The sequence below is a fragment of the Anabrus simplex genome, chromosome 1 (assembly GCF_040414725.1).
Source record: "Anabrus simplex isolate iqAnaSimp1 chromosome 1, ASM4041472v1, whole genome shotgun sequence".
In the NCBI taxonomy this organism is placed as follows: domain Eukaryota; kingdom Metazoa; phylum Arthropoda; class Insecta; order Orthoptera; family Tettigoniidae; genus Anabrus; species Anabrus simplex.
This window is the reverse complement of record NC_090265.1, coordinates 715,780,444-715,807,943: the sequence shown is the minus strand read 5'-3', so window position 1 is coordinate 715,807,943 and position 27,500 is coordinate 715,780,444. Positions and strand designations below refer to the sequence as shown.

The following is a 27,500-nucleotide window of genomic DNA, read 5'->3' as shown; positions in this document are numbered from 1 at the left end:
TTGGTTTGGTTTTATCTGTCTTGGAATTCTATTCTCCTCCATCCTCTTTACATGTCCAAACCACCTTAGGTTATTTTCAAATCTCTCTCCTATTCCAACTTCCTTCCTAATATATTTATTTCTCACTCTGTCTTCCCTTGTCTTTTCTATCATATTTCTTAGGAATTTCATCTCGCTGGCTTGAATTCTACTCTCTTGCCTGGTAGTCAAAGTCCCAGCTGCATAAGTCAGTATGGGTACAAAGGACATTTTGTACATTATCCCTTTACTTTTCCTTGGTACTTCTTTGCTCCATACAAGTTTTCTTACACTTTGATAGAATGCATTGCCCTGCTGCACCCTTCTGCTAATCTCCATGTCCACCCTAGCAATTTGCATTAATTCACTTCCTAGGTATTTAAAGCTCTCCACAATTCCCAGACTCTGACTTCCAATTTTCACCGTGCCCTTTCTGTGCCTTTCCCCTCTCAACATCACCATAGTGCTGCTTTTCTCTGTGCTGATTTTCATACCATATTTCTCAACGTTTTCATTCAGTACATCTAGTTGTTGTTGCACTTCTTTGCTGTTCTTTCCCCAGATCACAACATCATCTGCAAATAGCAGTATCTTCATCTATTTATCTCCATAGGCTTCCTTTATTTCCTTTATAATTTTGTCCATGACCATAATAAACAAAAGAGGTGAACCAATAGAAAAGACACATTCATTTAACAAGCATTACAGGATTGCAATAGATAGACATAAGGTTTCTATCTAATCAGTACATATTTATTTATATGTGACTCTTTATATATACTAGTGGACCGATGCTGCTCCACATAAATAGGTCAGATAACTCGTCTCGATATGTCTGTTGCGGTTATATTGTTTTGCCTGCCCTTTTCACTAAACATTTAAGAAAGTCATCTCTATACAGGCAGTGAAGGCCCGTGGAGGGGTGGAAGGAAAAGGCTTCCACTATCTGTAACCTCGGCACTTGATGGGATAGAATGGTTGGCTCTACGCCCAGTCACCTTTGCTCCCAGGTATTAACTTGGTACTCATTTTTGGTGTAGGCTGAGTGAACCTCAGGGCCATGTGCACCTCCAAAAATGGAAATCTCATTCCTTAAATTTTTCGACTACCCAACAGGATTATTACATGTGATTATTGATGATGCCTACTATTGACAGGCGAAACATGTACCATCCAATGTTTTAATTTTATGTTAACATTTTGATAAGGACAAAGTCCTAACTTTTAAGATTGTATTGTACTGAATAGGTGGGAGAACAATAAAAACATACTAGTGTTATTTAATACCCAATGGGAATCGAACCCACGTCCTTCCAGGTGAACCAAGCGTGCCTTTACCACCTCGACCAGGCAACGCCTATATAAACATTTAATGTTGTTGTTTGTTTGTTTAGTCCTCAGCCCGAAGGCTGGTTGGATCCTCAACAGTTCCGCCATCAGCTGTCATAGATGGCCTAGGCATCACTGGAGAGGCGTACTAGGGAAATGAGGAGTGAGGTAGTTTCCCGTTGCTTTCCTCACCGAGTCAGAAGTTGCTATTACATATCAGTCTGCCAAGCCCACTGAAATGCATGCACCAACTGACCCTATGAGCAACATTTTCACACCTTTCATAGCAGGAACTGGCTGCAGAAAGAATGGCATTACTAGCATCGCTCATACCTCAGTCACTTTCATTTTGTCAAAGCCAAGGATAAAGCTGAGACAGATCAATGAAAGTAACAAAATTGCTCTAGCCTATACCAGAAGACATAGTGCACTGTAAACACTAGGTCCTGCCAGCAAAGGCATAAAACATTTAATACTGGTACATAATAATTGGTTAATTCGTTATGTATTTTATAACACTCCTTTCCATATAATATTCACTGTCCTTTGACCATTCGGCCGTATCTGGATCTTAACATTTTCAAACGATCTTGCTCGAGATAGTGCAATACACGATTGGCCGTGACTGGATACTGCTTCAGGTTAGTCGACTATCCACTTTTTTCAAGACCTAGTCCCTGCACTTTATTAATGGTCATACAGAAGGCTAGTCGACTTGATACCTTCCTGTCTGTACGTACGTTGAGTGTTTCCTCTTAGCAGCATGTAAGTTATTAGGAACATTCTGCCATTTAAAGAAGCAAAGAGTATGTAGCAGAAAATAGTGTAGTATTATTCTGTGAACAGAGGAAGTGCACACTCTCTGGCTTGACAGGTAGTAATCAAACATGGCTGATTGCAATGACATTACTAAGGATGAAAATCACATACTTCAGAATATTAATGAAAGTGTTAGTCGCTTAGCAACCTGCTAAGTACAGAATGTATTGTGGGTTGGGGTAAACCTTCACCTGTAATTATTGGAGTGATCATTTAAAGATTTGATTTTATGATTACTCAAAGCTGGCTGAACTTAAAGACCTATCAGTCTTATGATTCACTGGCAGGTAATTCCAGAGACAATAAAACAAAAATGAAGCAAATCAGTCCAGTAGAACGGACGGACGGATTAGACAAAGCTGTTTTTAGTAAACTCTTCTAATATACAGTATAGATCACATTGTGGAACTAGTTTCAATCATAATATAATGATCATCGTCAGCCACTTGTAACTAAAAACTGACAAAGCAGTGGACTCTGTACGTATACATAAAACAATGACAAAAGTTATACATTAAAAATTGGGTGATGTTGTCTTGAGTTGTGCTGTGATGTTTGACATGTCTTAAAAAGTAAAATTTGTGTCTGTGATGTCACTACAGGTATAAATTCTTAAAATTAAAATTACTTCTAATGACATTCACATTGGACAAGTCACAATGATGGATGACCATGACTGAGAGACATATTATCAAAGAGGGGCGTTAGGGTACAGATGGTCAATGTGATCTTGCAGCCTGTGATGTGAAGTATTGATGAATGCCCATAACATACGATATGTAGAAGGCTTTTATCAAACAGGCCTAACAATGATTGTTGACTGAAGGGTGGAGGGATTGGGGGGTGGGGCAGTGATCATACTCTCTATCACGCTTGCGGAAAAGTGAACACTGAGTTTCATACTGAATTTTGCCATCTTGAAGAACACAAAATCCAGAACATTGGCAATACTTATCGTGCATTTATAGCCCATACCAACACTAACCATGGAGCACTCTCTCTTTGAATGTTCAGTACTCAAGGAACAGGCCTATCTACTGACTTTCTGATTGAGCTGTTGAAATTGTTTAAAACTGGGATGTAGGTCAAGACGATGACTACGGCACATGAGACTGTTGGTAATATTTGTGGTCTCCATGTAGTCGTCTACATCACACCTGGAACAGGCGCCATGGATATTTGAGATTTCCTCAAGCTCAAATAGTGGTTTGTTTTTTTGTTTTTTGTTTTTTTTCCCCACACCGGCACAGAAAGGTCTTTGGCGACAATGGGATAGGAAAGACCTAGGAATTGGAAGGGAGCGGCCGTGGCCTTAATTAAGGTACAGCCCCAGGATTTGCCTGGTGCGAAAATAGGAAACCACGGTAAACCATCCTCAGGGCTGCCGACAGTGGGATTCGAACCCACTATCTCCCGGATGAAAGCTCATAGTTGCGCGCCCCTGACCGCACGGCCAACTCGCCCAGTAAGCTCAAATTGAGTTTCATTTATTCAAAGACATATTTATGATCATTATTTCCTCTTTCTTAGGTCTGTATGTCCTTGAAGTGGTCTTTAATTTATACCTAATTTGTGTTTCCAGTCGCCTGTCCCGCGTGCTGCAGGAAAGGAATGTCCTCTACGTGGAGAAGGAGATAGAGGTGAGACTGATATATTGAAATACCAAGTGTCATCACGTAAGTGTCCAGCTCCATATGCTCGAGTACCTGAGTTCCATTTCCAATCAGACCATCATCATCATCTTCATTTCCCATTTCCAGCTTCTCAGGTTGGGTTGTGAATCAAGGACATCGCTGCCTGTCTCTCCACCACTCTTCTCCTTTTTCAAGTACATCCTCTAGTTTCCCTCCCCTCTTTTCTATGCACTCTCGCACTGAATCTGTCCATATCTTTCGGGGTCTTCTTCGTGGTCTCTTTCCTGTTAACTGCTCTGAAGAAACTTATTTTAGCACTCTTTCTTCTCCCATTCTCATTTTATGCCCATACCACTTTAGCTTTGTTCTTTCTATCCTGTCTTGAAGTTTCAAGATTCCTGTCCTTTTCCTTATCTCTTCATTTCTATCCTTTCTGGTCTTGCCCTCGATACCTCTTAGGAATTTCATCTCCGCTGCCTGTATTCTACTCTCCTCTTGTTTTGTTGTAGTCCTCGATCCAGCTGCATAGGTTAGTATGGGTTCATAATAAGTTGAATATAATACTTTCTTACATTTCTTTGGAACATCTTGTTTCCACAAAATACCCCTTACACTCTGGTAGTAGCTGTTTGCTTGTATTCTTTTCCCGATTCCCTCGGTTATCTTTCCATCTTCTGTGATCACACTTCCCAAGTACTGAAACTTTTAACCACTTCCAAAATTTTACCATTCAGTTTTATCTTTCCTCTTCCTTCCTTCCCCATGTCATCACTAATGTTTTACTTTTCTCTATGCTTACTTTCATCCCAAATTTTTCTATCTCTTGATTCCAAACATCTACTTGTTTTTGCGCTTCCGTTTCATCCTCACCCCATATCACTATATCATCTGCAAACAACATCGCTTTTGTTGCCTGTCTTCCCAATCTCTGTTTGATGTTCTTATGAATTTTCCCCATGACTATGATGAATAGTATGGGGGACAGTAAGTACATTTCCCTGCTGGAGACCAGTTTCAGCTTTAAACCATTTTTTCCCCTTATACTAGTCTTCACACTACTAACACAATTTTTGTACATAGCTTTTATCATTTGCACTTCCACTCTGTTAACTTGTTTTCCACTTAATGTGTCCCATGCCAACTGTCTGGGCACACTGTCATAAGCTTTCTCAATATCAATAAATGTCATCACCATGTCTTTTCCAAACTCCCATCTTTTCTCCATCATACGTCTTAATGTAAAGATCAGGTCAAGCGTTGATCGGTCTTTCCTAAAACCATACTGTTCTTCCATTTCTCCTTCTAGCTTCCTCCTCACCCTTCCTTCCAATACTCTCTCAAATATCTTAGCTACACGGGCAATAAGTGTGATCCCTCCATAGTTATTACATTCCTTTTTATCACCTTTTTTAAATATCGGGATAATTAAACCCTTTCTCCACTCTTATGGGATCTCTTTCTTCCTTCAGATTATTCTAAATAATCTATACAGCCACTGTAGCCCTATGGGTCCTGCTGCTTTTATCATTTCCATAGTTACCTCATCCACTCCTGCTTCTTTACCGCTCTTCATCTTTTGTATGGCTTCCCCTATTTCTAACATTCAATATCTCCTTTCCTTGTTCTTCTTCTTTTCCCATTGTTTCTTCTTGCTCCTTCTCATCTACCAGTTCACTGTATTTAATATTTAGCAATTCTGAGAAGTATTCTTCCCATCTTTTTAGTATGTCATCTCTTTGCATCAATATCTGCCCTGTTTCAGTTTTTACAAATTTTTTATCTTCTGTATTTCTTAACTATTCTTCACCAAACCATACAATACCTTTTTACTTCCCTTTATACCCTCCTGCAAAGTTTCTGTGAAACTTTCCCAGCTCTTCCGTTTCTCTTCTTGTACTATACCTTTTTAGCTTCTTTATATTTCTGCCAATTCTCTGTACTATTGCTGCCTATCCACTTTGTTTCTCTTTAACTGCTTCCTTTACCCTGCTGTTCCACCAAGGAGTCTCCTTTTCCTTTTTCCTCCCTCATAGTCTTCCACAGGTGTTTACTGAACACTTTACAAAACCATTTCTGAAACATGTCCATTCCTCTTCCACACTGTTCACGTCACGTTTGGGACAGATCCTCTTGAAACTCTTCCCTTATTTCTTTCTCTTTCACCTTCCATTCCTTTATTTTTCTTTTCCTTTTTTCTATTAAGTCAGCCCCGCGGTACAGGGGTAGCGTGCCTGTCTCTTACCCGGAGGCCCCGGGTTCAATTCTTGGCCAGGTCAAGGATTTTTACCTGCATCTGAGGGCTGGATCAAGGTCCACTCAGCCTATGTGATTACATTTGAGGAGCCATCTGATGGTGAGAAGGCGGCCCCAGTCTATAACGGCGGAGAGGATCCATTATGCCGACCACACGACACCTCGTAATGTACAGGCCTTCAGGCTGAGCAGCGGTCGCTTGGTAGGCCATGGCCCTTCGGGTGTTGTTGCGCCATGGGGTTTGGTTTGCTTTTTTCTATTAACCAGACCATGGTATTTTCATTGCAAATTGCTATTCCCTTGGTTTGGGGACTGGGTGTTTGTGCTGTTTCCAAAATCCAGCAAGTCCCACACCATACAATAACATGCATGTTGTGTATGTTGGGTATTCAGCCCAAAGGGTGGTTTGATCCTCCACAACTATGCCAACAGCTGTCATAGATCGCCTAGGCATCGCTGAAGAGGTGTACTAGGCAAATGAGGAGTGAGGTAGTTTTCCGTTGCTTTCCTCACCAAGCCAGAAGTTGTTCACATATCAGTCTGCCAAGCCTACTGAAATGTACGCACGAACCGACCGTATGAGTGATTTTTTCATACCATTCATAACAGGGACGCAGTTTCCCCATACAAGGCAGATGATGACTCCCACCCTCATTGGAAAGTCTGCCTTACACGGCCTGGGCCGGACTATAGAAACCACAGGAAATTATTATTATTACATAAATATTTCAAAGAAATAATAAATTAACTAAACTACATCGAATAGTTCAGAGTTAAAAATCAAAGATGGTACTTTCAGTTGAAATAGGATAAGAACATTCACTCATCATCATCCCCTTCCTTATCCAGCTCCTGCCAGGTTCCACCATTCCTCTTCCATCATTTTGTTGCAGTGCAGGTTTCTTCTTCTTGCAGTCCTCTTTATCAACCTTCTTCTAGGTCTCCCTCTCGCTCCTTTCCCTCAGTCTTCATCTCCATCATCTGTTTTGGTCAGTGGCATATACTGAGGGCTACCAAGGCTATCAGTGAGGCCCAAACCTCAACTGAGAATGATGGAAGTCTAAACCACATTATAATGTAAGCATCTGACACATTGTTCCGTTTACAAAACTTGAAAAGAAGTGAGGAAAAACATCGAACGTATTTCTGAGAGCTAGAAAATGGAGACTGATATTGCAGCCCAGACTCTTGCCCTCTCCCCTCGACTCACCCCACGCACCTTGCTGCTGTATATCGGATAGGAGTGGGAACCGGAGGGAGATAGGTGTGCTAGGCTTCAGCATGTCACCATGCGTTACTCCCTTGTATATACTTCTGATTTAATTATATAGATAACAGAATGCTTGTATTTCACTTCCGTTTACTTCTACATCCTTGTAGAAGACACTGCAGGACTGCTGTTACAGGAGCAATATAATTTTATTTTTATTGGCAGATCTGCTAAAATGAAATGCAATCTTTCAGGTTTAGTGTTCTCTTTTGTTGGTGGGAAATGAACCCGTGATCATGGGTCGCACACCACCACTGATCTCCCAAGGGAGCTAATTAACCAGTGAATGATGGGTACGACCACTGTACAATTCAACATTTTAATTTTTTAATAATAATAATGCATGGCATCTGTATAGGCTTGGTGGTGACCTAATGAGGATAAAACAAATGGCGAAGACATCATAAACACCCCATTACCAAGCCAGGGGAATTAACAGTATGAGAGGATTATTATTATTATTATTATTATTATTATTATTATTATTATTATTATTATTATTATTATTATTATTATTATCATCATCATCATCATCATCATCATCATCATCATCATTATTATTATTATTATTATTGGGATAAGCTGAAGAAAGAAAATTTATCATTAACGCTTAATTACGGATGTTAACATTTTGTGTGTAGTTACTGGACCACTGCTGGAAAAACGGGTTAGAAAATGACATATTATTAATTCTGATGTACTAACTATGTATTCTAATAAATTGACAATTTATGAATTTAAATAGATAAAACACAAGCAGTTTATATCAATATTAAGGCACCAAAATTATATTACTTGTAATGTTCCAGTTTCTGTGGTATAAAACAAGAGGCTTCGGAAATGGCTGAGTATTTGCAGTATATAACACACTTTTACATCACTGCATGCTAAACATAGTATTCACTAAAAGATGCTTAGAATAATTATCACACGCAACAGAAAAAATGTGTAACACTTCCTTTCACCTAAATCAAACTCCTTTTCTGAGATTTTTATGACATAAGAGTCTCTTTGTTTATAAAACATAGGTCCACCAGTCTCATTTTTGACGGTGCAGGATTATCATCCATATGTCTATTCAGTGAGAATATATGTACTTCACAAATAGAAGTACAGTCATGTCCTCGTCCCTAGGTGGTGCAGCTCCTTTCCATTACACTCCCAATAGAGGTGAACTGCATGTGCCATTTTGACAATATGCCAGCCCTCCTGCCATTTTAAAATCTTTGGCAGTTCTGGGAATTGAACCTGGGCCTCTAAGGATGGCAGGTAATAGTGCTAAATATTACACTACCAAAGCGGGTATTTCCAAAAATGAGGAATGTAAAGAATCGCACTTAGTTACATAACTACGGAGGTGAGGTCCCAGGAGCCAAGCTGTTACAAGAGTCACTTCCAGAAAACACTGACAGTTTTGATCTGAATGAGAACATTAGGACCGAGCTCGATAGCTGCAGTCGCTTAAGTGCAGCCAGTATCCAGTATTCGGGAGATAGTGGGTTCGAGCCCTACTGTCGGCAGCCCTGAAGATGGTTTACCGTGGTTTCCCATTTTCACACCAGGCAGATGCCGGGGCTGTACCTTAATTAAGGCCACGGCTGCTTCCTTCCACTTCCTAGGCCTCTCCTATCCCATCGTCGCCATAAGACCTATCTGTGTCAGTGCGACGTAAAGCAAATAGCGAAGAGGAAATTAGGAAGCTACGAAGGTAGAGCAAATATAAATGGGATTTTTGTTCCTGAACATCAACAGTTGGTAGGTCTGGCCCTGCGCTTCTGCTATGCTTAAGCAAGACTGTTAGGAGTGGGGAGCGCATGCTGTTAGATATTTCTCACCGTTTCATCGGTAATAATGGTTTGTAACGCTCATGAGGTCGGAGCAACAGGTGCACCCCTCCACGGCCCAATGCATACCGGTAATTATAAAATTTCTTGCTCATGAAGGAATTACAGCGGCAGAAATTTGGCAGAGATTGACTGCACAGTTCGGTGACCAAACGTTGTCAAGGACGCATCTGTTTGTATGGCATAAAAAGTTCAAGGAAGGACGAGAACGTGTGGATAATCAGCAACACGATCGCCGTCCTCGGACCAGCATTACAGATGAAAACATTGATGTGGTTAAAGACATTATTGACAACAATCAGTGGGCGAGAGTATCAGAAATTGCAGAAGTTGGAATCAGTTATGGGAGCTGTCAAGCAATCAACACAAATGACCTACAATTCTGTAAAGTGTGTTCTTGATGGGTCCCTCGCCTTTTGACCAAAAATCTGAAGTTGAGACGTTTGGAGGTCTCTCAGAGGCTTACAGCAAGGTTTGTGGAAGAAGGTAATGCATTTTCGAGTCAGATCATCAACTGTGATGAAACATGGGTCCACCACTACACTCCCGAATCCAAACAAGCCAATAAGGAGTGGCGGAGGAAAGAGCAGGCAGCACCAGTGAAAGCCAAGACTCGACTGTCAACTGGCAAGGTTCTTGCAACCATTTTTTTGAATGGCAAGGCATTTTGTTGATTGATTTTTTGCATGAGCAACGCACAATCAATGTTGCTTACTACTGCGAGCTGTTGAACAAGGCGGGTTGCATATCGCCGCATAAGATGAGACCAACCGATTCGACAGGTCATCCTCCTCCATGACAATGCGTGGCCCCATACTGTAGCTCTAATTGTCTCCAAGCTAAAGGACATGCACTGGGCTACACTTGATCATCCTCCTTACAGCCCAGACTTATTGCTCTGCGATTTCAATTTGTTCGGACCGCTTAAAGAAGCTCTAGAAGGGCAACAATTTGAAGGTGACGAGAGTGTGGAAGACTTCGTGCGCAACTGGCTGGTGTCAGGACTCTGTTCTTTCTTACAATGAGGGCATTGAAAAGCTGCCTATATGCTGGGACAAATACATTTCCAAAGCAGGGAACTATGTGGAAAAATAAATTGTAATTGCCTTGTGTTTTTCAATAAATGAATTTAAATAAAAGTTAAAAACCCCTTTATATTTGATCCCCTCTCATAGACAGAGAAAGAGATTTTTATGACCACTGATGCCAGTGAAGGGCGGAAAACTTTGGACTGAATGGTCCCAGGGACCTCACGTCAGTAGTTAAGGGTTAAATATTCCCAGAGGTTTCACCTTGGCTGAATGGTCAGCGTCAAGTCCTTCGGTTCAGAGGGTCCTGGGTTTGATTGCCAAATGTGTCGGCAATTTCCAATGTGTTTGTTAAATTCCCCTGACTTGTTTGCGTTTGTCCCAGAACATATACAACACATCACACTACTGACCACCACAGAAATACACAAAAATAAAAACTTCCTCCACATAGTGTTGGCATCAGGAGGGCTAACTCACCATGTGCAACGCAGATCACACCCACAACCCCACCAAAGCATGGAAAAAATTGTAGAAGATAAACCTCTTTCTATTGCGCCCTCTTCCAATGTGTTCCTTTTGATATTAAACCTTCACATTATGTTCCTACCCATCTTCCTAAATTCCTGTTGTTTTATACATGTGTGTTTAAGTTAACGTCCCTTGATCCCATGACTCAGAGAATAACCTCCTGGTACTTCTGTACCACACAGGAAGCCAAACTGCGTGGAGAGGTGGATAAGTTCGAGGTTAGCTATTCTCGTCTTCAGTTGGGTCGTCAGATTGGGAAAGGAGCGTTTGGCTGCGTCTTCCTTGCGCGGGCTCACGCCATTGCAGGTTGTCCAGGACTTATGACAGTGGCAGTCAAGAAACTTAAACGTAAGTAAATTTTCAGCATGGTATGTTTGTGTGCAGAGGTCTCGAAGGCCACCCAGCTGGGTCTCGGCAGTTATCATTTCATCATCTGTAGACAAATTCAAGGTAAGACATAGACAACTTGCTAGAACTCTATGTGCATTATTATGTTCTATTCTTAATTTTGACCTATAAGGGTAAGTCAACATAGAAAGGTTTTTGAAGCAGAAAGCAGGGGGCAGGCCCTACCTTAAATTCATCCCAAAAAGGACATGTTTTTGATAAACAGGCGAACAGTAATTTTGCTTAGTTCCTTTATATAAATTGACAATAAATATATTACACTCTTTGCATACTAATTTTATCATTGTTGCAATTAAACCTGTTGTAACCAAGGTTGAGATTTACAAAACACAACTTTATTATTCGCTTCAAATGCAAAATACACTATTTACACAAATAAAACTGAAATTTAACTTGAAGCAAATGAATTAGGAATCTTGAGAAAGAGTCTATCTTTTGTACACTATATACAGGTTTGCAGTATTTACATCCACTACTATCTCGAAAAGATAGTCCTTGTGATAGCAAAGTCGATAGTCGAAAACTATCAGAAGTACTGACATAAATGTTTTGGAAAGTCCTTCCTTGCTGAGTTCATAAAAGCAAGTTCAATGTTGGAAGAATTCTTACTTGGCGAAACCAAGGGAGCTTGCATTAATTAAGGAAATATAACGGTATGTAATAGTATGACTGGATATGGGCAGCGGAATAAGAGGAGCGGTGACCAGAGGTGATACCTCGTACTGCCAGAAATTCAGTCCACCTGGCCGAAGCACATTTTCAAGAGGAGTAGCCTCCGTGCTCGACGTAGGGTGTATTCTGGAGCTGGACACCGGGGCAAGTGGGGATCTGGACAGGCTGGGAGTTCCTCTTTATATTACACACACGATGGTTCAGGCACGCGCACTGAGGGCTGCGCGTCGAGGCTAGAAGAATGACACTTGGCGCGCGTGTAGCTGGCTGGCGGAGCGAGAAGGGAGCGCCGGACATACAACACCCTCCCCTCCTAAATACGCCGGTACGGCGTGAAACGGCGGCGGCTGCGATGCTGGGCCGGAGCTGCTGAGGTCTCTGTTGGATTGTCCGGAGCTGGGACCGGGCGGAGTGGCGCTGTCTCGTCCTGAAAGGAACCCATTGTTATTAAATGGTCTAAAGCTCGTTCAGCAATAGATTTATCTGGCTGAGCAATAGAATCAATAGCTGGACATGGGCGGTAGCGCAGACGTATCTGGTCTTGATGGCGGCAGATACGTTTCTCCGTAGTCTGTATTTCGTAGAGACGATGACCCAAAGATCTGCAGATGACTCCAGGTATCCAGAGTGGGTTTGACCTGAATGTCCGGGTGTAGACCTTGTCGTTGACTGAGAACTTCGTTGGTGAGGTCTGAGACTGGGCCGGAAGAGGCTGCAACAGAGAAAGTAAAGTTCTGTGAGGTCGTCCATGGAGCTTCTGTGCAGGAGTGATATTATCAGCGCCGGGCAGAGTTCTGTAGTTGCTTAAGAGTTGGAGCAATGCTTGGTCTTTAGTTAAGCCTGAAGAGACAGCTTTTTTCATACTTCTCTTAAATGTTTGTACAAAGCGTTCAGCTTCACCATTAGATTGAGGGTGAAAAGGCGGTGCTAGGATATGACGAATGCCATTATATGTACAAAATTTCTTAAAAGCAGTAGCTGTAAATTGAGGTCCGTTGTCCGAAATGAGTACTTGAGGTAAGCCTTCTGTAGTAAATATTTTCTGTAGAGCACGAATGGTAGCTTCGGTCGTAGTAGTCGAATGCATATCCACTACATATGGAAAGTGCGATAGTGAATCGATGACTATTAACCACATGGAATTGAGGAAAGGACCTGCGAAATCGATGTGAACTCGTTCCCATGGAGTAGTAGCAGGAGGCCATGAAGCTAGATCAGAAGACGGGGCGTTCTGATTCAGTTGACATTGTTCACAATGACGGATGAGCTTTTCGATGGCGGCATCAATACCGGGCCAGTAGCAGTGTTGACGTGCTAGTTGCTTCGTTCGGGATATACCCCAATGGCTTTGGTGTAATAATTCGAGAACTTGTTTCTGTAGGCTAAGTGGGATAACCACTCGGAAGATGGTGCCTGCTTCTAGGAGTACGACTCCAGCACGAGTCGTGAGACGATGCTGCATACGATAAGGTGCAAGGTGGGCAGGAAGATTGCTCTGAAGAGGCCAACCGTTGCGGATATAAGTACGCACAGTAGCAAGTGTACTGTCCTTATCCGTAGCTTTAGCTATGCAGGTAGCATCAATAGGAAAACTGGAGACAGTATCTTCAAGTTCTATGTCCAACTGAAGACATTCAGATTCTTGAGAATCGAAGGCAGTATCAGGACCAACTGGTAAGCGTGAGAGGGCATCAGCATTACAATGCTGGGATGTGGCTCGATAGACAATCTGATAGGAATAATCAGAAAGGAACATGGACCATCTTTGAAGCTTTCTGAGGGAATTCTCAGGGATCTTATTACCAGGATGGAATAAGTGTATGAGAGGCTTATGATCAGTAATGATCAGGAAATGGTTGCCATAGAGATATTCATTGAAACGGCGAATACCAAAGATGATGGCTAAAGCTTCTTTCTCTATCTGTGAGTATCGACGTTGATGGTCATTAAGTGTTTTCGAAGCGAAAGCGATGGGGCGTTCCCGTCCATGACGATCCTTCTGGGAGAGAACGGCATCGACACCGTAGTCTGAAGCGTCAGTAGCTAGCGTGATGAGCTTGTCGGGCTGAAAATGAGTGAGTTGTATAGCTTGAATTAAGGCGTTGTTGATGGTTTTCCATGCCTGTTGGCATTGCGGAGTCCATTGAAATTTAACACCTTTTTTACGTAGAGCGTTTAATGGAGCTGCCACTGTAGCGAAGCGGGGAATGAACTTATTATAGTAGTTCGCTGTGCCTATGAAGGACTGGAGCTGCTTGAGGTTCTGAGGTGCTGGCATGTTGACGATAGCTGAGACATTCTGTGCACTAGGGCGAATTCCAGTCTTATCAAGGATATGTCCTAGGTAGTGAACTTGAGGCTGAAAGAATGTACATTTAGCGAGATTCGCTCGTAGGCCATTGTCTTTCAATTTCTGTAGAAGGAGGCGTAGATTGTTTAGATGTTCCTGATGATCTTTTCCAGTAACAATAATATCATCCAGGTAGTTAGCACAACCGGGAATGGAGGCAGTGAGTTGAGCTAAATAGCGCTGAAAAATAGCCGCTGAGGATGAAACACCAAATGGGAGCCGCTGGAGCTGGAGCAGTCCGAGAGGAGTGTTGAGTGTTAGAAATTTCTTAGAGTCTTCGTCTAAAAGTAGCTGGAGATATGCTTCTTTAAGATCAACTCGAGAGAAGAATTGTCCACCAGCGAGACGACGGAATAAGTCTTCTGGACGTGGAATAGGAAAGATATCTGTGTCGAGTTGTGCGTTGACTGTAGATCGAAAATCGCCACAAAGTCGAACATTACCATCAGGTTTCTTGATTACCACTAGTGGAGTAGCCCATTGACTAGAAGTAACGGGTACCACAATGCCAGTTTGTATCCATCTTTCTAATTCTTTCGTGACCGGGTCTTGAAGTGCTAGGGGTACTGAACGTGCTTTGAGGAAGCGAGGCTTAGCTCCGGATTTCAGCTGTATGTGAGCTGTATAGTCTTTTGCTGTTCCGAGCTGAGAGTCGAAGACTTCAGGAAACTGCTTTAGGAGATCGGTAACGTCAGAAGTAGGATGCAATGTAGATACAACGTTAATGTTGTCATGTATCTGGAAACCAAATAAGTTAAATAGATCCATGCCCATAATGTTGGATGCAGTGTAGTTGTTAACTACGAGAAGAGGAATGGCCTTCTGAATTCCTTTATAACTAGCCTGAAGCTGGATTTGACCTTTAATGTCAATTTTTTTTCTGTTAAACGTCACAAGCTGGATGTCAGCTGGAGAGCATGAAGGGGAACCTAAGTCATGGTAGGTAGCCAGGTTAATAATAGAGACAGGTGATCCAGTGTCTAATTGAAAATCGACAGATCGAGTAGAGAATGAGAGAGGAACGATGATCTTGTGAGAATTCCTTGTGGGAAGAATAAGATTGATCTGATCAACTTCCATGTCTTGGCGGGGCTGTATATGTTTCGGGCGTGCTGCAGGAGTCTTAGCAGGGCGGAGCGAACTCCGACATACAGTCTTAATGTGTCCAAGTTTATTACATCGTTCACAAGTGGCTTTGAAAAAACGACAGTCACGACGTTCATGATGCTTGAAACAGCCTCGGCAGGAAGGCAGGAGTTTCGAGGTGCTTTTAGAATTGGGCTGCCTTGTAGCATTACGAGAGGGAACCTGGCGAGAATGCTTGGTAGAGAGCGCCTTATTTGGACGGTTCACTGTAGCAGAGGACTTGCGGGCCTGAGTCGAGACTTGAGTAACGTCGTGTGGAGAAGCTATGGCTGCGGCAGTCTTGGTAGTAAGCTCATAAACCGTAGCAATACGCTGGACGTCTTCTAAAGAAGGGTTACTCTGCTTGACAGCGTCAAAACGTATCTTGTCCTCAGGAGTATGTAAAATTACCATGTCCCGAATGAGAGAATCAGTGTAGGGTGAACCACAACCGTCCTTGGAGCATATGAACTGGCAGGGTTTAGCTAGACCACGCAATTCAGTTATCCATTCAGTATGTGTCTGATGGGGTTGCTTTCTGCTCTGAAAAAATTTATAGCGAGCAGCCACTATGTGAGGAGCTTTGGCATAATGTTCAGTGAGACGGGCCAGGAGCTGTGCGAATGGTACCTCAGAAAGGTTTTCTTCTGGACCTAATTTACGTAGTAATTCACACGTAGCATTGCCAACCGAACTAAGAAATAGTGCGCGGCGGCGTTGATCATCTGTGACAGAATGGCAGATGAAATGCTGTTGTAAGCGTGCTAAATAAACTGACCATTCTTCCTTAGCCGGATCAAAAGCAGAGAACGGAGGAATAGCTGATGGCTGTGTAGAGACAGAAATAGCTTGAATAGCCTGAATTAATGCTGCCTGTTGTTGTTGCATAAACTGTTGTTGTTGCTGCTGTAAGGCTTGGAATACCGTAGCGAGTTGCTCAGCTGTAGCCATGGCGAGATGCGTGCAATAAAGAGCAAGGAGAGCTGTGTGTCAAAACTGGTTGTAGGCGCGACCTTGACCGGTATATGCTGGGAGTGAGAGAGAGAGCAAGCAAACACGCTGGAGCGTGCCACACAGGTGGAGCGCACGTCAGAGAGCTGTGGAATGTCTGTTGAGTGGGCGACACACTGAGCACTGATTGACTTCGTCGCCAATGTCTAAGTGTAGGAGGGCACTGAGTTTGCTGTACCTCGTTGTGAAGGAGTGGATGAATTGCAAGTTATTATCCTGTCGCCACAGAGTTGGTGACTGGGGCCGATGAATTGGAGTGTTTGTTGCGTTCAGTTTGTTTTACCTCGTCGCCATAGAGTTGTGTTGTAACCAAGGTTGAGATTTACAAAACACAACTTTATTATTCGCTTCAAATGCAAAATACACTATTTACACAAATAAAACTGAAATTTAACTTGAAGCAAATGAATTAGGAATCTTGAAAAAGAGTCTATCTTTTGTACACTATATACAGGTTTGCAGTATTTACATCCACTACTATCTCGAAAAGATAGTCCTTGTGATAGCAAAGTCGATAGTCGAAAACTATCAGAAGTACTGACATAAATGTTTTGGAAAGTCCTTCCTTGCTGAGTTCATAAAAGCAAGTTCAATGTTGGAAGAATTCTTACTTGGCGAAACCAAGGGAGCTTGCATTAATTAAGGAAATATAACGGTATGTAATAGTATGACTGGATATGGGCAGCGGAATAAGAGGAGCGGTGACCAGAGGTGATACCTCGTACTGCCAGAAATTCAGTCCACCTGGCCGAAGCACATTTTCAAGAGGAGTAGCCTCCGTGCTCGACGTAGGGTGTATTCTGGAGCTGGACACCGGGGCAAGTGGGGATCTGGACAGGCTGGGAGTTCCTCTTTATATTACACACACGATGGTTCAGGCACGCGCACTGAGGGCTGCGCGTCGAGGCTAGAAGAATGACACTTGGCGCGCGTGTAGCTGGCTGGCGGAGCGAGAAGGGAGCGCCGGACATACAACAAAACCTATGTTTAACAATTTACTCCAATATACAACTTAACACTAATTATAAAATAATTCATAACACTATTTAAATGATGACTAATTTAAAGCCTAAAATTGTTAATATTACCTACAATAATTATAATCTCTATTTTAAAGCTTATCCCTTAAAATATTATACCTATTCAATTAACAACTAATATACTAGTACAAAAAGTTGCTATTAAAAACTGAATTAAATTAATTTCTTGGAGAACCAGATATCTTAAAAACTGAGCAGTTGAGCTTGTAGCTAGAGTGAAGGATGAAGTTTGAACAGTGAAGGGTAAGTTCAGCATGAAACGGATATTCTCTAAGACTGAAGTGTACTAGTAGCCTTTTATATACAAAATACTCATAACTTCAAAATGACAAAATATCTTTCTAATAATATTTGTTTATTATGGCCTTGTAGGTGAAGTTAGGGCTCTTAGTCCTCTCTTGCACTTAACCACTGTAGTAATACATCAGTGGGAACAGAGCTTAGAGCACTTAATAATAATAATAATAATAATAATAATAATAATAATAATAATAATAATAATAATAATAATAATATGTTGTTGTTGTTGTTGTTGTTGCTGCTGTCGTCGTCATTGTCGTTGTTGTTGTTTGAATCATCAGTCCATAGACTGGTTTGATGCAGCCCTCCCTCCATGCCACCCTATCTACATAACTGCGACATCCTGGATATACTCTAATCTGTCATATTCATACCTTGGTCTACCCCTGCTGCTTTTACCACCTACACTTCTCTCAAAAACCAACTGATCAAGTCCTGGGTGTCTTAAGATATTTCCTGTCATTTTGTCTCCTATCTCTTCATCTCATCAAATTTTGTCATATTGATCTCCTCTCACCAATTCATTTCAACATTTCTTCATGATTCCATCTACCGATCTCACCTTCAATATTCTTCTGTAACACCACATTTCAATAGCTTCTATTCTCTTTCTTTCTGAGCTAGCTATCACCCATGTTTCACTTCCATACAATGCCACGTTCCAAACGAATGTCTTCAAAAACATTCATCTAATTCCTATATCAATGTTCGAAGTAAGCAAATTTCTTTTCTTAAGAAAGGCCTTCTTTGCTTGTGGTAGTCTACATTTTCTGCCATCGTTAGTTATTTTACTACCCAAGTAACAATATTCATCTGCTTCCAATAAGACTTAATTTCCTAATCTAATATTTGCTGCATCACCTGCCTTCATTTGACTGCACTCCATTACTTTTGTATTGGACTTATTTATTTTCATCTTGTACTTCTTCTCCAAGACTGTGTCTGTACCATTCAGCAATTTCTCCAGATCTTCTGCAGTCTCAGATAAAATAACATGATCAATTCAGCAAATCTCAGGGTTTTGATTTCCTCTCCTTGGATTGTGATTTGTTTTCCAAATTTCTCTTTAATTTTCTTCACTGTCAGTTCTATATAAACAATGGAAAGGAGAGGGAACAAATTACAGCCTTGCCTCACTTCTGTCTGGACTAGTGCTTTTTTTCATAGCCTTCGATTCTTATCAGTGCAGACTGATTTTTGTACAGACTGTAGATAATTCTCCTTTCTCGGTAACTGATCCTGATCACCTTCAGATTTTCAAATAGCTTGGCCCATTCAACATTATCGATTCCCATCTCTAGATTTACAAATGCCATTACGTGGGCTTGTCATCTTAAATTCGATCCTCTAAGATCAGACGTAAAATCAGGATTGCTTTGTATGTTCCTACATTTCTTCTGAAATAATCCATACAGTAGTACATTACACTTTTCTAACTTACAGTCATTCACTCATCCAGTCATATAAATTTGTCAGCTGCATTCAGCAGGTAGTCTCGGCAAATGGTCTTAAATTTAAGTAATGAGTTGGTATCTCTAACACTAACAGGCAGGAAATTCCAAGAGTCTGGAACCCGTTACAACAAAGAATTGTTATACACAGAGGATTGGTGGACAGGAATAGAAAGGATAATACCAGAGCAGGTATTGCTGCTGAGAAAGAAGGTCATTACTTAAGTTGCGATGAAATGTATAGCGGTCTGTAGAGAAAAAAATTAATATTCAAAAGTAATAATAAATTGCACATTTCAGGGTTACAATAGCAAATTACACAATACATCTCATTCGTCATAATTGGATAGTGTGCTTCAGTTCTCATGGCAAGAGAAGTTGGAGGGTGGGGGAAGTGGTGGTGGTGGTGATGATTTTTGTTTTAAGAGGAAGTACAACGAGGTAATCATCCTCTCTGAACAAATCGAGCAGAAAAGAAATAAAAATAAAACAAAATTATTTATTCAATGAAGAAAATTTGAAATGAAGAACAAAATAAAACAAAAAAAGTATTGAATTAAGTTGAAAAAAACTCTAACGAATCAAAAGGGTGCATGCATTCTCTGAGCAACAGAACGACTTGCAATTTACATCTTCTTTCTTCTTTTTCTACCGCTTTTCCCACACCTGTGAATTTGGCCCTGTTTTACAGCCGGATGCCCTTCCTGACGCCAACTCTATATGGAGGGAAGTAATCACTGTTGCATGTTCCTGTGGTAGTTGGTAGTGTAGTGTGTTATCTGAATATGAAGAGGAAAGTATTGGTACAAACACAAACACCCAGTCCCCGAGCCAGAAGAATTAATCAAAGGTGATTAAAATCCATGACCCGGCTGGGAATCGAACCCCAGACCCTCTGAACCAAAGGACTCAATGCTGAACATTCAGCCAATGAGTTGGACAACACTTGCAATTTACATACCCTTGATTAATCCACTGTTGCCCATAAAGCGGATGACGAGATCAGCAGTAGTCGCGTCATCAGCTAATGTGCGTTTGGGTGTTTCCTGCAGGCCGAGACTCTGTCTTAGGCTGGAGAGATGTGGGCCACGGTGAAGTCGGCACCACAAGAAGACACTGGGCGGTCTTCCCTCTTTAGGAGATATGAGTGTGTATGGATGCTACTTACTTACTTATCCGGCGCTACAGCCCTGTGTGAGCTTTGACCTCTTCTACGATAGTCCGCCATCTACTTCTATCCTGAGCGGCTGCTCTCCATGGGTGGATGTTCATTGCCCTCAGGTTAGCTTCACCTTCATCGCTCCATCTATTACGGGGCCTTCCTTGTCGCCAGCTTTTATCTATTCAGGATTTAACTACTTTTCTTGGCATTCGATCTTCCTCCATTTTTTACACATGGCCAAGCCATCGCAGTCTCTGTGCCTTAATAAATCTAACTGTATCCTCCTGGTCTAATTAGTTCTGTATTTCAGCATTCGTCCTTATCCTCCAACCATTCTGATCTTGAATTGGGCCATATATTCGTCTAATAATCTTTCTTTCAAATACTCATTCAAATACTTTTTTTGCATCATCAACTAAAAGGTTCCAGGCTTCTGAGCCATATGTCACTACAGGTCTAATAAGGGTCTTATATATTTTGAATTTTGTAGGTTTAGACAATAGACGAGATTTAAATAATGTAAGATTTGCATAATAGGCCCTGTTTCCAGCTATTATTCTACGATGTATCTCCTCACTTATTCTATTATTGTTTGTCAACATGGTTCCCAAATATTCAAAACTTCCTACATTCTCAAAATTATGACCATTTATTGTCAGGTTATCTTGACTTCTTCTGCCCTCTATAACAGTCACATGCATATACTTGGATTTACTGTCATTCACCTCCAATCCCATCCGTTTCCCTGTTTCCTCCATTGCAAGAAACATTTCCTTCAAATATCTATCATTCCTGGCCATTAACGCTGCATCATCTGCATACACACAAATTTGTTTAGATTTATATACAATATTTCCGGTATCCATCAATTTTTTCAAGGACTTGGTTAATTGCCAGATTAAACAAAGTAGCTGAGAGTGCATCACCTTGTGTGACTCCTGTATTAAGAGCAAACTCATTTCCAATTCTTCCATCCACCATCACCGTTGCCCTTACTTCTCTCAAAGTTATTCTGAACATCCTTATTAGTTTCTGTGATATTCCTATTGTCTCCATATGTTCATATAGCTTATCCTTGTATATACTGTCAAATGCTTGTCTAAAATCTACAAACAACATATGTAGATCTATATTATGCTCATAGCATTTTTCCATCGTTTGACGTACTACGAATATTTGATCTACTGTGCTCTTATTTTGCCTGAAGCCAGTCTCTCTTCAGCATATGGAGTCAGATATTGTAATAGGATACTTGAAAATACTTTATAGATTATATTCAGTAATATAATTCCCCAATAATTAGTGCATTCATATTTATTTCCCTTCTTATGTATTGGGAAAATTATTCCTGTGTTCCACTTATCAGGTATCCGTTCTTCCTCTCAAATCTTAATAATCAATTCATGTATCTCTTGAAGCATTTCTTTTGCTACAAATTTTAATCAGTTCACGTGTTATTCCGTCTTCTCCTGCTGCTTTATGGTTATTTAATTTTGCAATTACATTTTCTAAATCGTTCATTGTGGGGGCATTTATCCATTGTTCTGGCCCACTCTGCTCCATATGCCTTCCACTTTCTTCCACCTCTTCTCTTTCCTTGTTAAGGAGCTCTCGGAAGTATTTGGTCCATCTTTCACTTATTTCCTCTTCATTCTGTAATAGCTTACCTTCTTTATTCTTACAGCCGTTCAATCTTGGGTTATACCCCTTCCTGAAATAATTAATTTCATTATAGAATTCCTTTGTCCTCTTCTGTAATCTTTGTGTCTCTATACTCTCTAGTTTCTTCTTAATCATCTCTCTTTTCTTCTTCTTACAGATGTTATTAGCTTCACATCTGCATTTCTCATACTTTTCCCTATTGACCTTGTATCTCTCTGTAACATTTTTGCTCTTGCTGCATTCTTCCTTCCAATTGCTTCCTCACACTCCATATCAAACCAAATATTTCTTTTCTTTTCAGCTACACCCAGTGTTTCTTGTGCTGCATTTTGTATGCACTTTTGAACTTTTGCCCACCTTTCCTCTATTCCAGATACTTGTTCCATCATCTGTAAAGTATTATCAATTTTTGACTGGAATTCTTGTTTTCCTTCTGTTTGTTGTAGTTTTTCCAAATTCCATTTCCTTCTTTCTGTAGATTGTCTCCTCTGTCCTATTGCCATTTTTTTCTCACTATTGGTTTTACTAAATAATGATCAGAATCACAGTTTGGCCCTCTGCATGTCCTTACGTCAATAATGGATCCTGCATGTCTCATAGTCACTAGTACATGATCTATTTGATTCACTACTGTGCTTCCTGGCATCTTCCACGTTCCTTTATGTATTTTCTTATGATCAAAGCAGGTGCTTTTAATTATAAGACCATTTGTAGTTGCAAACTGTCCCAAGTGAAAACCATTCTCATTTGATTCTTCATGTAGTGTATATTTCCCTGCTATTGGTCTCATACACTCTTCCTTTCCCACTTTGGCATTAAAATCTCCTAAAATAATAATCATGTCATATCTTGGTCCCTCTTCAATGGTTTGTACTAACTCATCATAATTGTTCCTTCCTTTCCTCATCTGCATCTTCAATTGGTGTATGTGTTGACATAACAGTTATGTTCTTAAACTTGCCCTTAATCCGAAGCTTACACATTCTATCTGAGATCGGTTCAAATCCTATTACACTCTTCTTCAATTTCCCATGTACTATAAATCCCGTACAGAACTGTCCTGCTCTTTCTTCTGGCCCACTGTAATAGAGGTTATAATCTTTCTTTTCAGTACATCCTTGCCCTTTCCATCTTATTTCCTCAATCGCTACTAAGTCGTATCCAAATATTTTTGTTTCATTTACTATTTCTTGCATTTTTCCTGGTTTCAACATTGTTCTTACATTCCATGTCACCATGTTTATATCTGCTTTCCTTACTCGTGTCCTTTTCCTAAGCTTTTGTCATCTTTGATTTCCGTCTGGTTTTCTCGTAGAAGTCTTCTGAACAATGCTTTTTTTTACAAGGTGAGGCCGTTAACTCCACGCTCAACCCTATCCACTGGCTGGGGACATTGATTTTGGAGCATCCTACTCCTAGACAGGTTGTCTTCACCACGACTAAGGAGTCCCGTCTACCCCGTCTTAAGTCCTCAGCTAATTAACCCCAGTGAGGATGGGTTGCCTCATCCGCCTTTTCCACCATTCCGAAGGTCTCCTTCTCTGCTGGATCCGCCGTTAAGGTCTTCACCCATAACCCTGGGCATGGGTTCCACGTTACCCGTGGGACTGGATCCCCACCTGAACTTAGCCATCCTTTTACACCGGCTTACTGGAGTAGAGGATGCTCACCCCCGCAACGTGGATGCGCCAGGCAGGAGTTACTCAAGTGGAGAATAGGGAAGGTGGCCCTATCTCCCTTGAGTCAGGTTAATGGTTGTGTATGGTACCACAACCAAAGACTGTATGAATGCTAGTGTACTTTATTATTTGCTGCATTAAGGCTGTGTCTGTGTTCATCGAGTTCCTATGTCTCTTGCCCTCAGAGCGAGCGACACCTGAGGAGGTGGAGGAGTTCTTGGCCGAGATCGCCATGCTTAAGAGGGTCGGCCGCCATCCCAACGTTGTCACTCTGCTGGGTTGTTGCACCCTGCAAGAGCCATACTGCATGCTCATGGAGTACGTGCCGTGCGGAGACCTGTTGCGTTACCTGCGTCGCATGCGAACCGAGTACGAGCGCTATCTGCACAGACCCGCTCCCAGATATGTGGACCTACAGCTCAGCTCTACTTCGTAAGTCAAGATTACAGTAATGACTTAATAAATCAACATTTAGATTTTCTAGCCAGTTAACAAAATCAGTAGGATCATACTGTATATGTCATTGAGGCTTGCAGGATAGGAATGCAGAGGAGAGCGTCGGATAATATGGTAATGGTCAGTTCGTCCTTACTACAGTTGGATGTTGTAGAGTCCCTCAATCCCCACTTAGGACAAATGTAGTTAGACTGACCATGGCTGAGCCCTCATTTTTGTCAATAATCTATCATGGTCTACCCTGTCGAAGGCCTTGATTAGATGAATAGCGATACAGTTCATTTGACCTTCTGAATCTGAAATATCTTCTATATCCTGCTGGAATAGTGGAGGCCACTGCACTAGTGCACTAGCCATGCATCTTGGTAGGTGTGCTATTTACCAACTGATGAGCCCAACTTAGCACACTGGGGTGAAAAACGCCGACAACCAGGAATGTTTTTTTTTGCTAGTTGCTTTACGTCGCACCGACACAGATAGGTCTTATGGCGATGATGGGACAGGGAAGGGCTAGGAGTGGGAAGTTAGTGGCCGTGGCCTTAATTAAGGTACAGCCCCAGCATTTGCCTGGTGTGAAAATGGGAAACCATGGAAAACCATCTACAGGGCTGCCAACAGTGGGGTTCAAGCCTACCATCTCCCGAATACTGGATACTGGCCGCACTTATGCGACTACAGCTATCGAGCTCGGTAACCAGGAATGAGTTAGCTGGAAAATGTATAATGTCCAATAATAGACCAACCATATTGGTATTACATACCACTTAGTCAAACAGCTAATCTCCTTTCTCCCAATTCTTCCCAGCCCAAACTTTAGTTGCCCTCTCCCTCTCTGGCTGCAGACTGTCCCGGAGCTCGTCCCCCACTCGCCTTTTATAGCCTGTTTGGGCTTGCGTGTAGTGGGGAAAAAGCACCGGGCGAAGCCCGCGAGCCAAAGAGGGAGAAAAGGCGACGGAGTCGATTTCTCTGGCTCCGCCAGTGCTTTATTTTTAATTTATATATATATATATGGTAATTACATGAATCTTGTTACACATGTGGTTTAAACACATATAATAAAAGTACAAAAGATATAACAGTAGCAAATGTAAAGAATATCAGAAAGCAGGCTAAGTTCAGATAAGTAACCTGGTCCGTAGCCGCTTGTTCCCATTGTCGCGCTGAAGATTGTCCACACATGTGTCCTCCGTCCGGGTGTTCTCTGGAGCAGGCAGGCCCGTCAGGGAACGTTGGAGGATGCCGGCCGGCGACGGAGACGGGTCCCGTAGTTGGCGGCGGCGCTTCCTCCCCCGAACCGAGGACTTCATGTTGGTGCTGTAGACTTCGTCCCCCGAGTGCCGCGGCCCCGTCCTCGTCCTCGTCCGCGGCTGACCGGGGTCGGCCGAGTCGTTGGTTGGAAGGAAAACCCCTCCGGCATCCATGCCAGGGTTTCTGAGGTGGCTTGATCTAGCTGGATAGCGTGGGCCCATCCTCGACTGGTTGCTACATAGAGTAGATTCGCCCTGGTGGCGAAATACGTTCGTTGAGGCCCGTCCAGCACGTCCCATGCCGAGAGGCCCCGCAGGACTGATTCGATATCGTGCTTGTCTCTCCCTGATGGGAGGAGAAGTAGTTGCTGTTCCAAGTGGCGTGCTAATTGCAGGACCTTGACTGGATCTGGATTCAGCCAGCCCGCTGTGACCTCCCTGGGACGTAGTTGGCGCCAGACGGAGGGCTGCTGCTGTTGTGGTGGTGGAGGCTGCTGAGGTGGGTCTGCGTTCTCCATGACTGTCTCGTCGTGCCCATGTTGAGATGTGTCGTCGTATGACTCGAGTTGGTCCAGACGTTGTTGGAAGGTTGTCTGTTGAAGTGACAAGTTCTGGACTAGCGACCGAATTTCTTGTAGAGCTTGCAGTGTTGTCAAGTCGGTCGTTGCGTTGGCCATTCGGGGTGTGTGGCCGTTCTCCTCTCCGATGCGGTCGGCGGAGGTGCCTCTGCTCCGTGAGCGTGTCTTTGGTGCTGGAGTCCGTTGTTTCTGTTCAGGGAAGTTCTCAGGAATCGTAGTCTGTTTGGACATGCCCAGCTGAGGCGTCTGAGTAGCACCTAGTTGGTCTACTCCTGGGATCAGTCGATAGTTTAGTTGCCCTCTCCCTCTCTGGCTGCAGACTGTTCTTATAACAGTTTTGTAATGCTACCCTTTTGTTGGAAATCATCCAGAAAAAATCGAGCTGCTTTTCTTTGGATTTTTTCCAGTTCTTGAATCAAGTAATCCTGGCGAGGGTCCCATACACTGGAACCATACTCTAGTTAGGGTCTTACCAGAGACTTGTATGCCCTCTCCTTTACATCCTTACTACAACCCCTAAATACCCTCATAACCAAGTGCAGAGATCTGTATTACCCCTATGAAGATCTTTCCTTATACTAACACCTAGGTACTTACAGTGATCACCAAAAGGAACTTTCACCCCATCAATGCAGTAATTAAAACTGAGAGGACTTTTCCTATTTGTGAAACTCACAACCTGACTTGTAACCCTGTTTATCACCATACCATTGCCTGCTGTCCATCTCACGACATTATCGAGGTCATTTTGCAGTTTCTCACAATCTTGTAACTTATTTATTACTGGTACTCTATACAAAATAACATCAACCACAGAAAGCCTTATCTCTGATTCCACTTCTTTCCTCATATCATTTACATATATAAGAAAATATAAAGGTCCAATAATACTGCCTTGAGGAATTCCGCTCTTAATTATTACAGGGTCAGACAAAGATTTGCCTACTCTAATATCTATTTTCTAGAAATATAGCAACCCATTTAGTCACTCATTTTTCTAGTCCAACTGAACTCATTTTTGCCAGTAGTCTTCCATGGTCCACCTTATCAAATGCCTTAGAGAGGTCAATCAGTTAGTAATTTTGTCTAATACAGTCAGAAAGAATGCTTTTCCAGAGCTTACATGCACCTCATGTCAAGCTGACTGGCATGTAGTTATCTGTTTGTTTGTTTTTTGGCTGGACTGTTCTTTTTTAGTCCAATGTGTTGTATTCAAGTCAATGATTCACTTGTTTGTGGAATGCCCCAGAAGGCTGTGGTTTGAAATCCCAAATGTCATGTGCCGCTATTTTGTCTTCATGCCCTATTAGTTGCCTTGTGACCTGTGCTATGGTTTGCAGGTGCAAGGAGTGCATTTCAATCAAAAAAGCTCATAACCATCCCAGCTTGTTGTGTGAGGACCTTGGAATTGTCTGGTTCTGTTAAGCAATGACACTGGTTTATTTCCTTTTCCTTGTAAATGTCACATTCTGGTAGACATAACATTTCAAGGTCTACAATTCTCCTTAACCCACCAGTGAACGGGTCACAATATATTACGTGAGTGCACGAGTTGGGGTCTCATAGACCCATCTGAAATACGTTCTTAATGACTATTTAAAATTACTTTATTCTTGTCAATCTTATTCTGTTG

General features: G+C 42.0%; 1 protein-coding gene across 2 annotated transcripts in view; it reads left to right on the top strand.

Moving 5' to 3' along the window:
* LOC136872397 (vascular endothelial growth factor receptor 1) overlaps window positions 1-27,500 on the top strand; it is a 467,496-nt gene that overhangs the window by 376,020 nt on the left and 63,976 nt on the right. The window contains exons 10-12 of one of the 2 annotated variants that reach the window (XM_067146225.2): window positions 3,749-3,806; window positions 10,909-11,074; window positions 23,772-24,018. In XM_067146225.2, coding sequence (XP_067002326.2) covers window positions 3,749-3,806; window positions 10,909-11,074; window positions 23,772-24,018 — 471 coding nt within the window. Of the gene's footprint in view, window positions 1-3,748; window positions 3,807-10,875; window positions 11,075-23,771; window positions 24,019-27,500 lie in introns of both variants that reach the window. The other variant, XM_067146215.2, reaches the window with a different exon arrangement.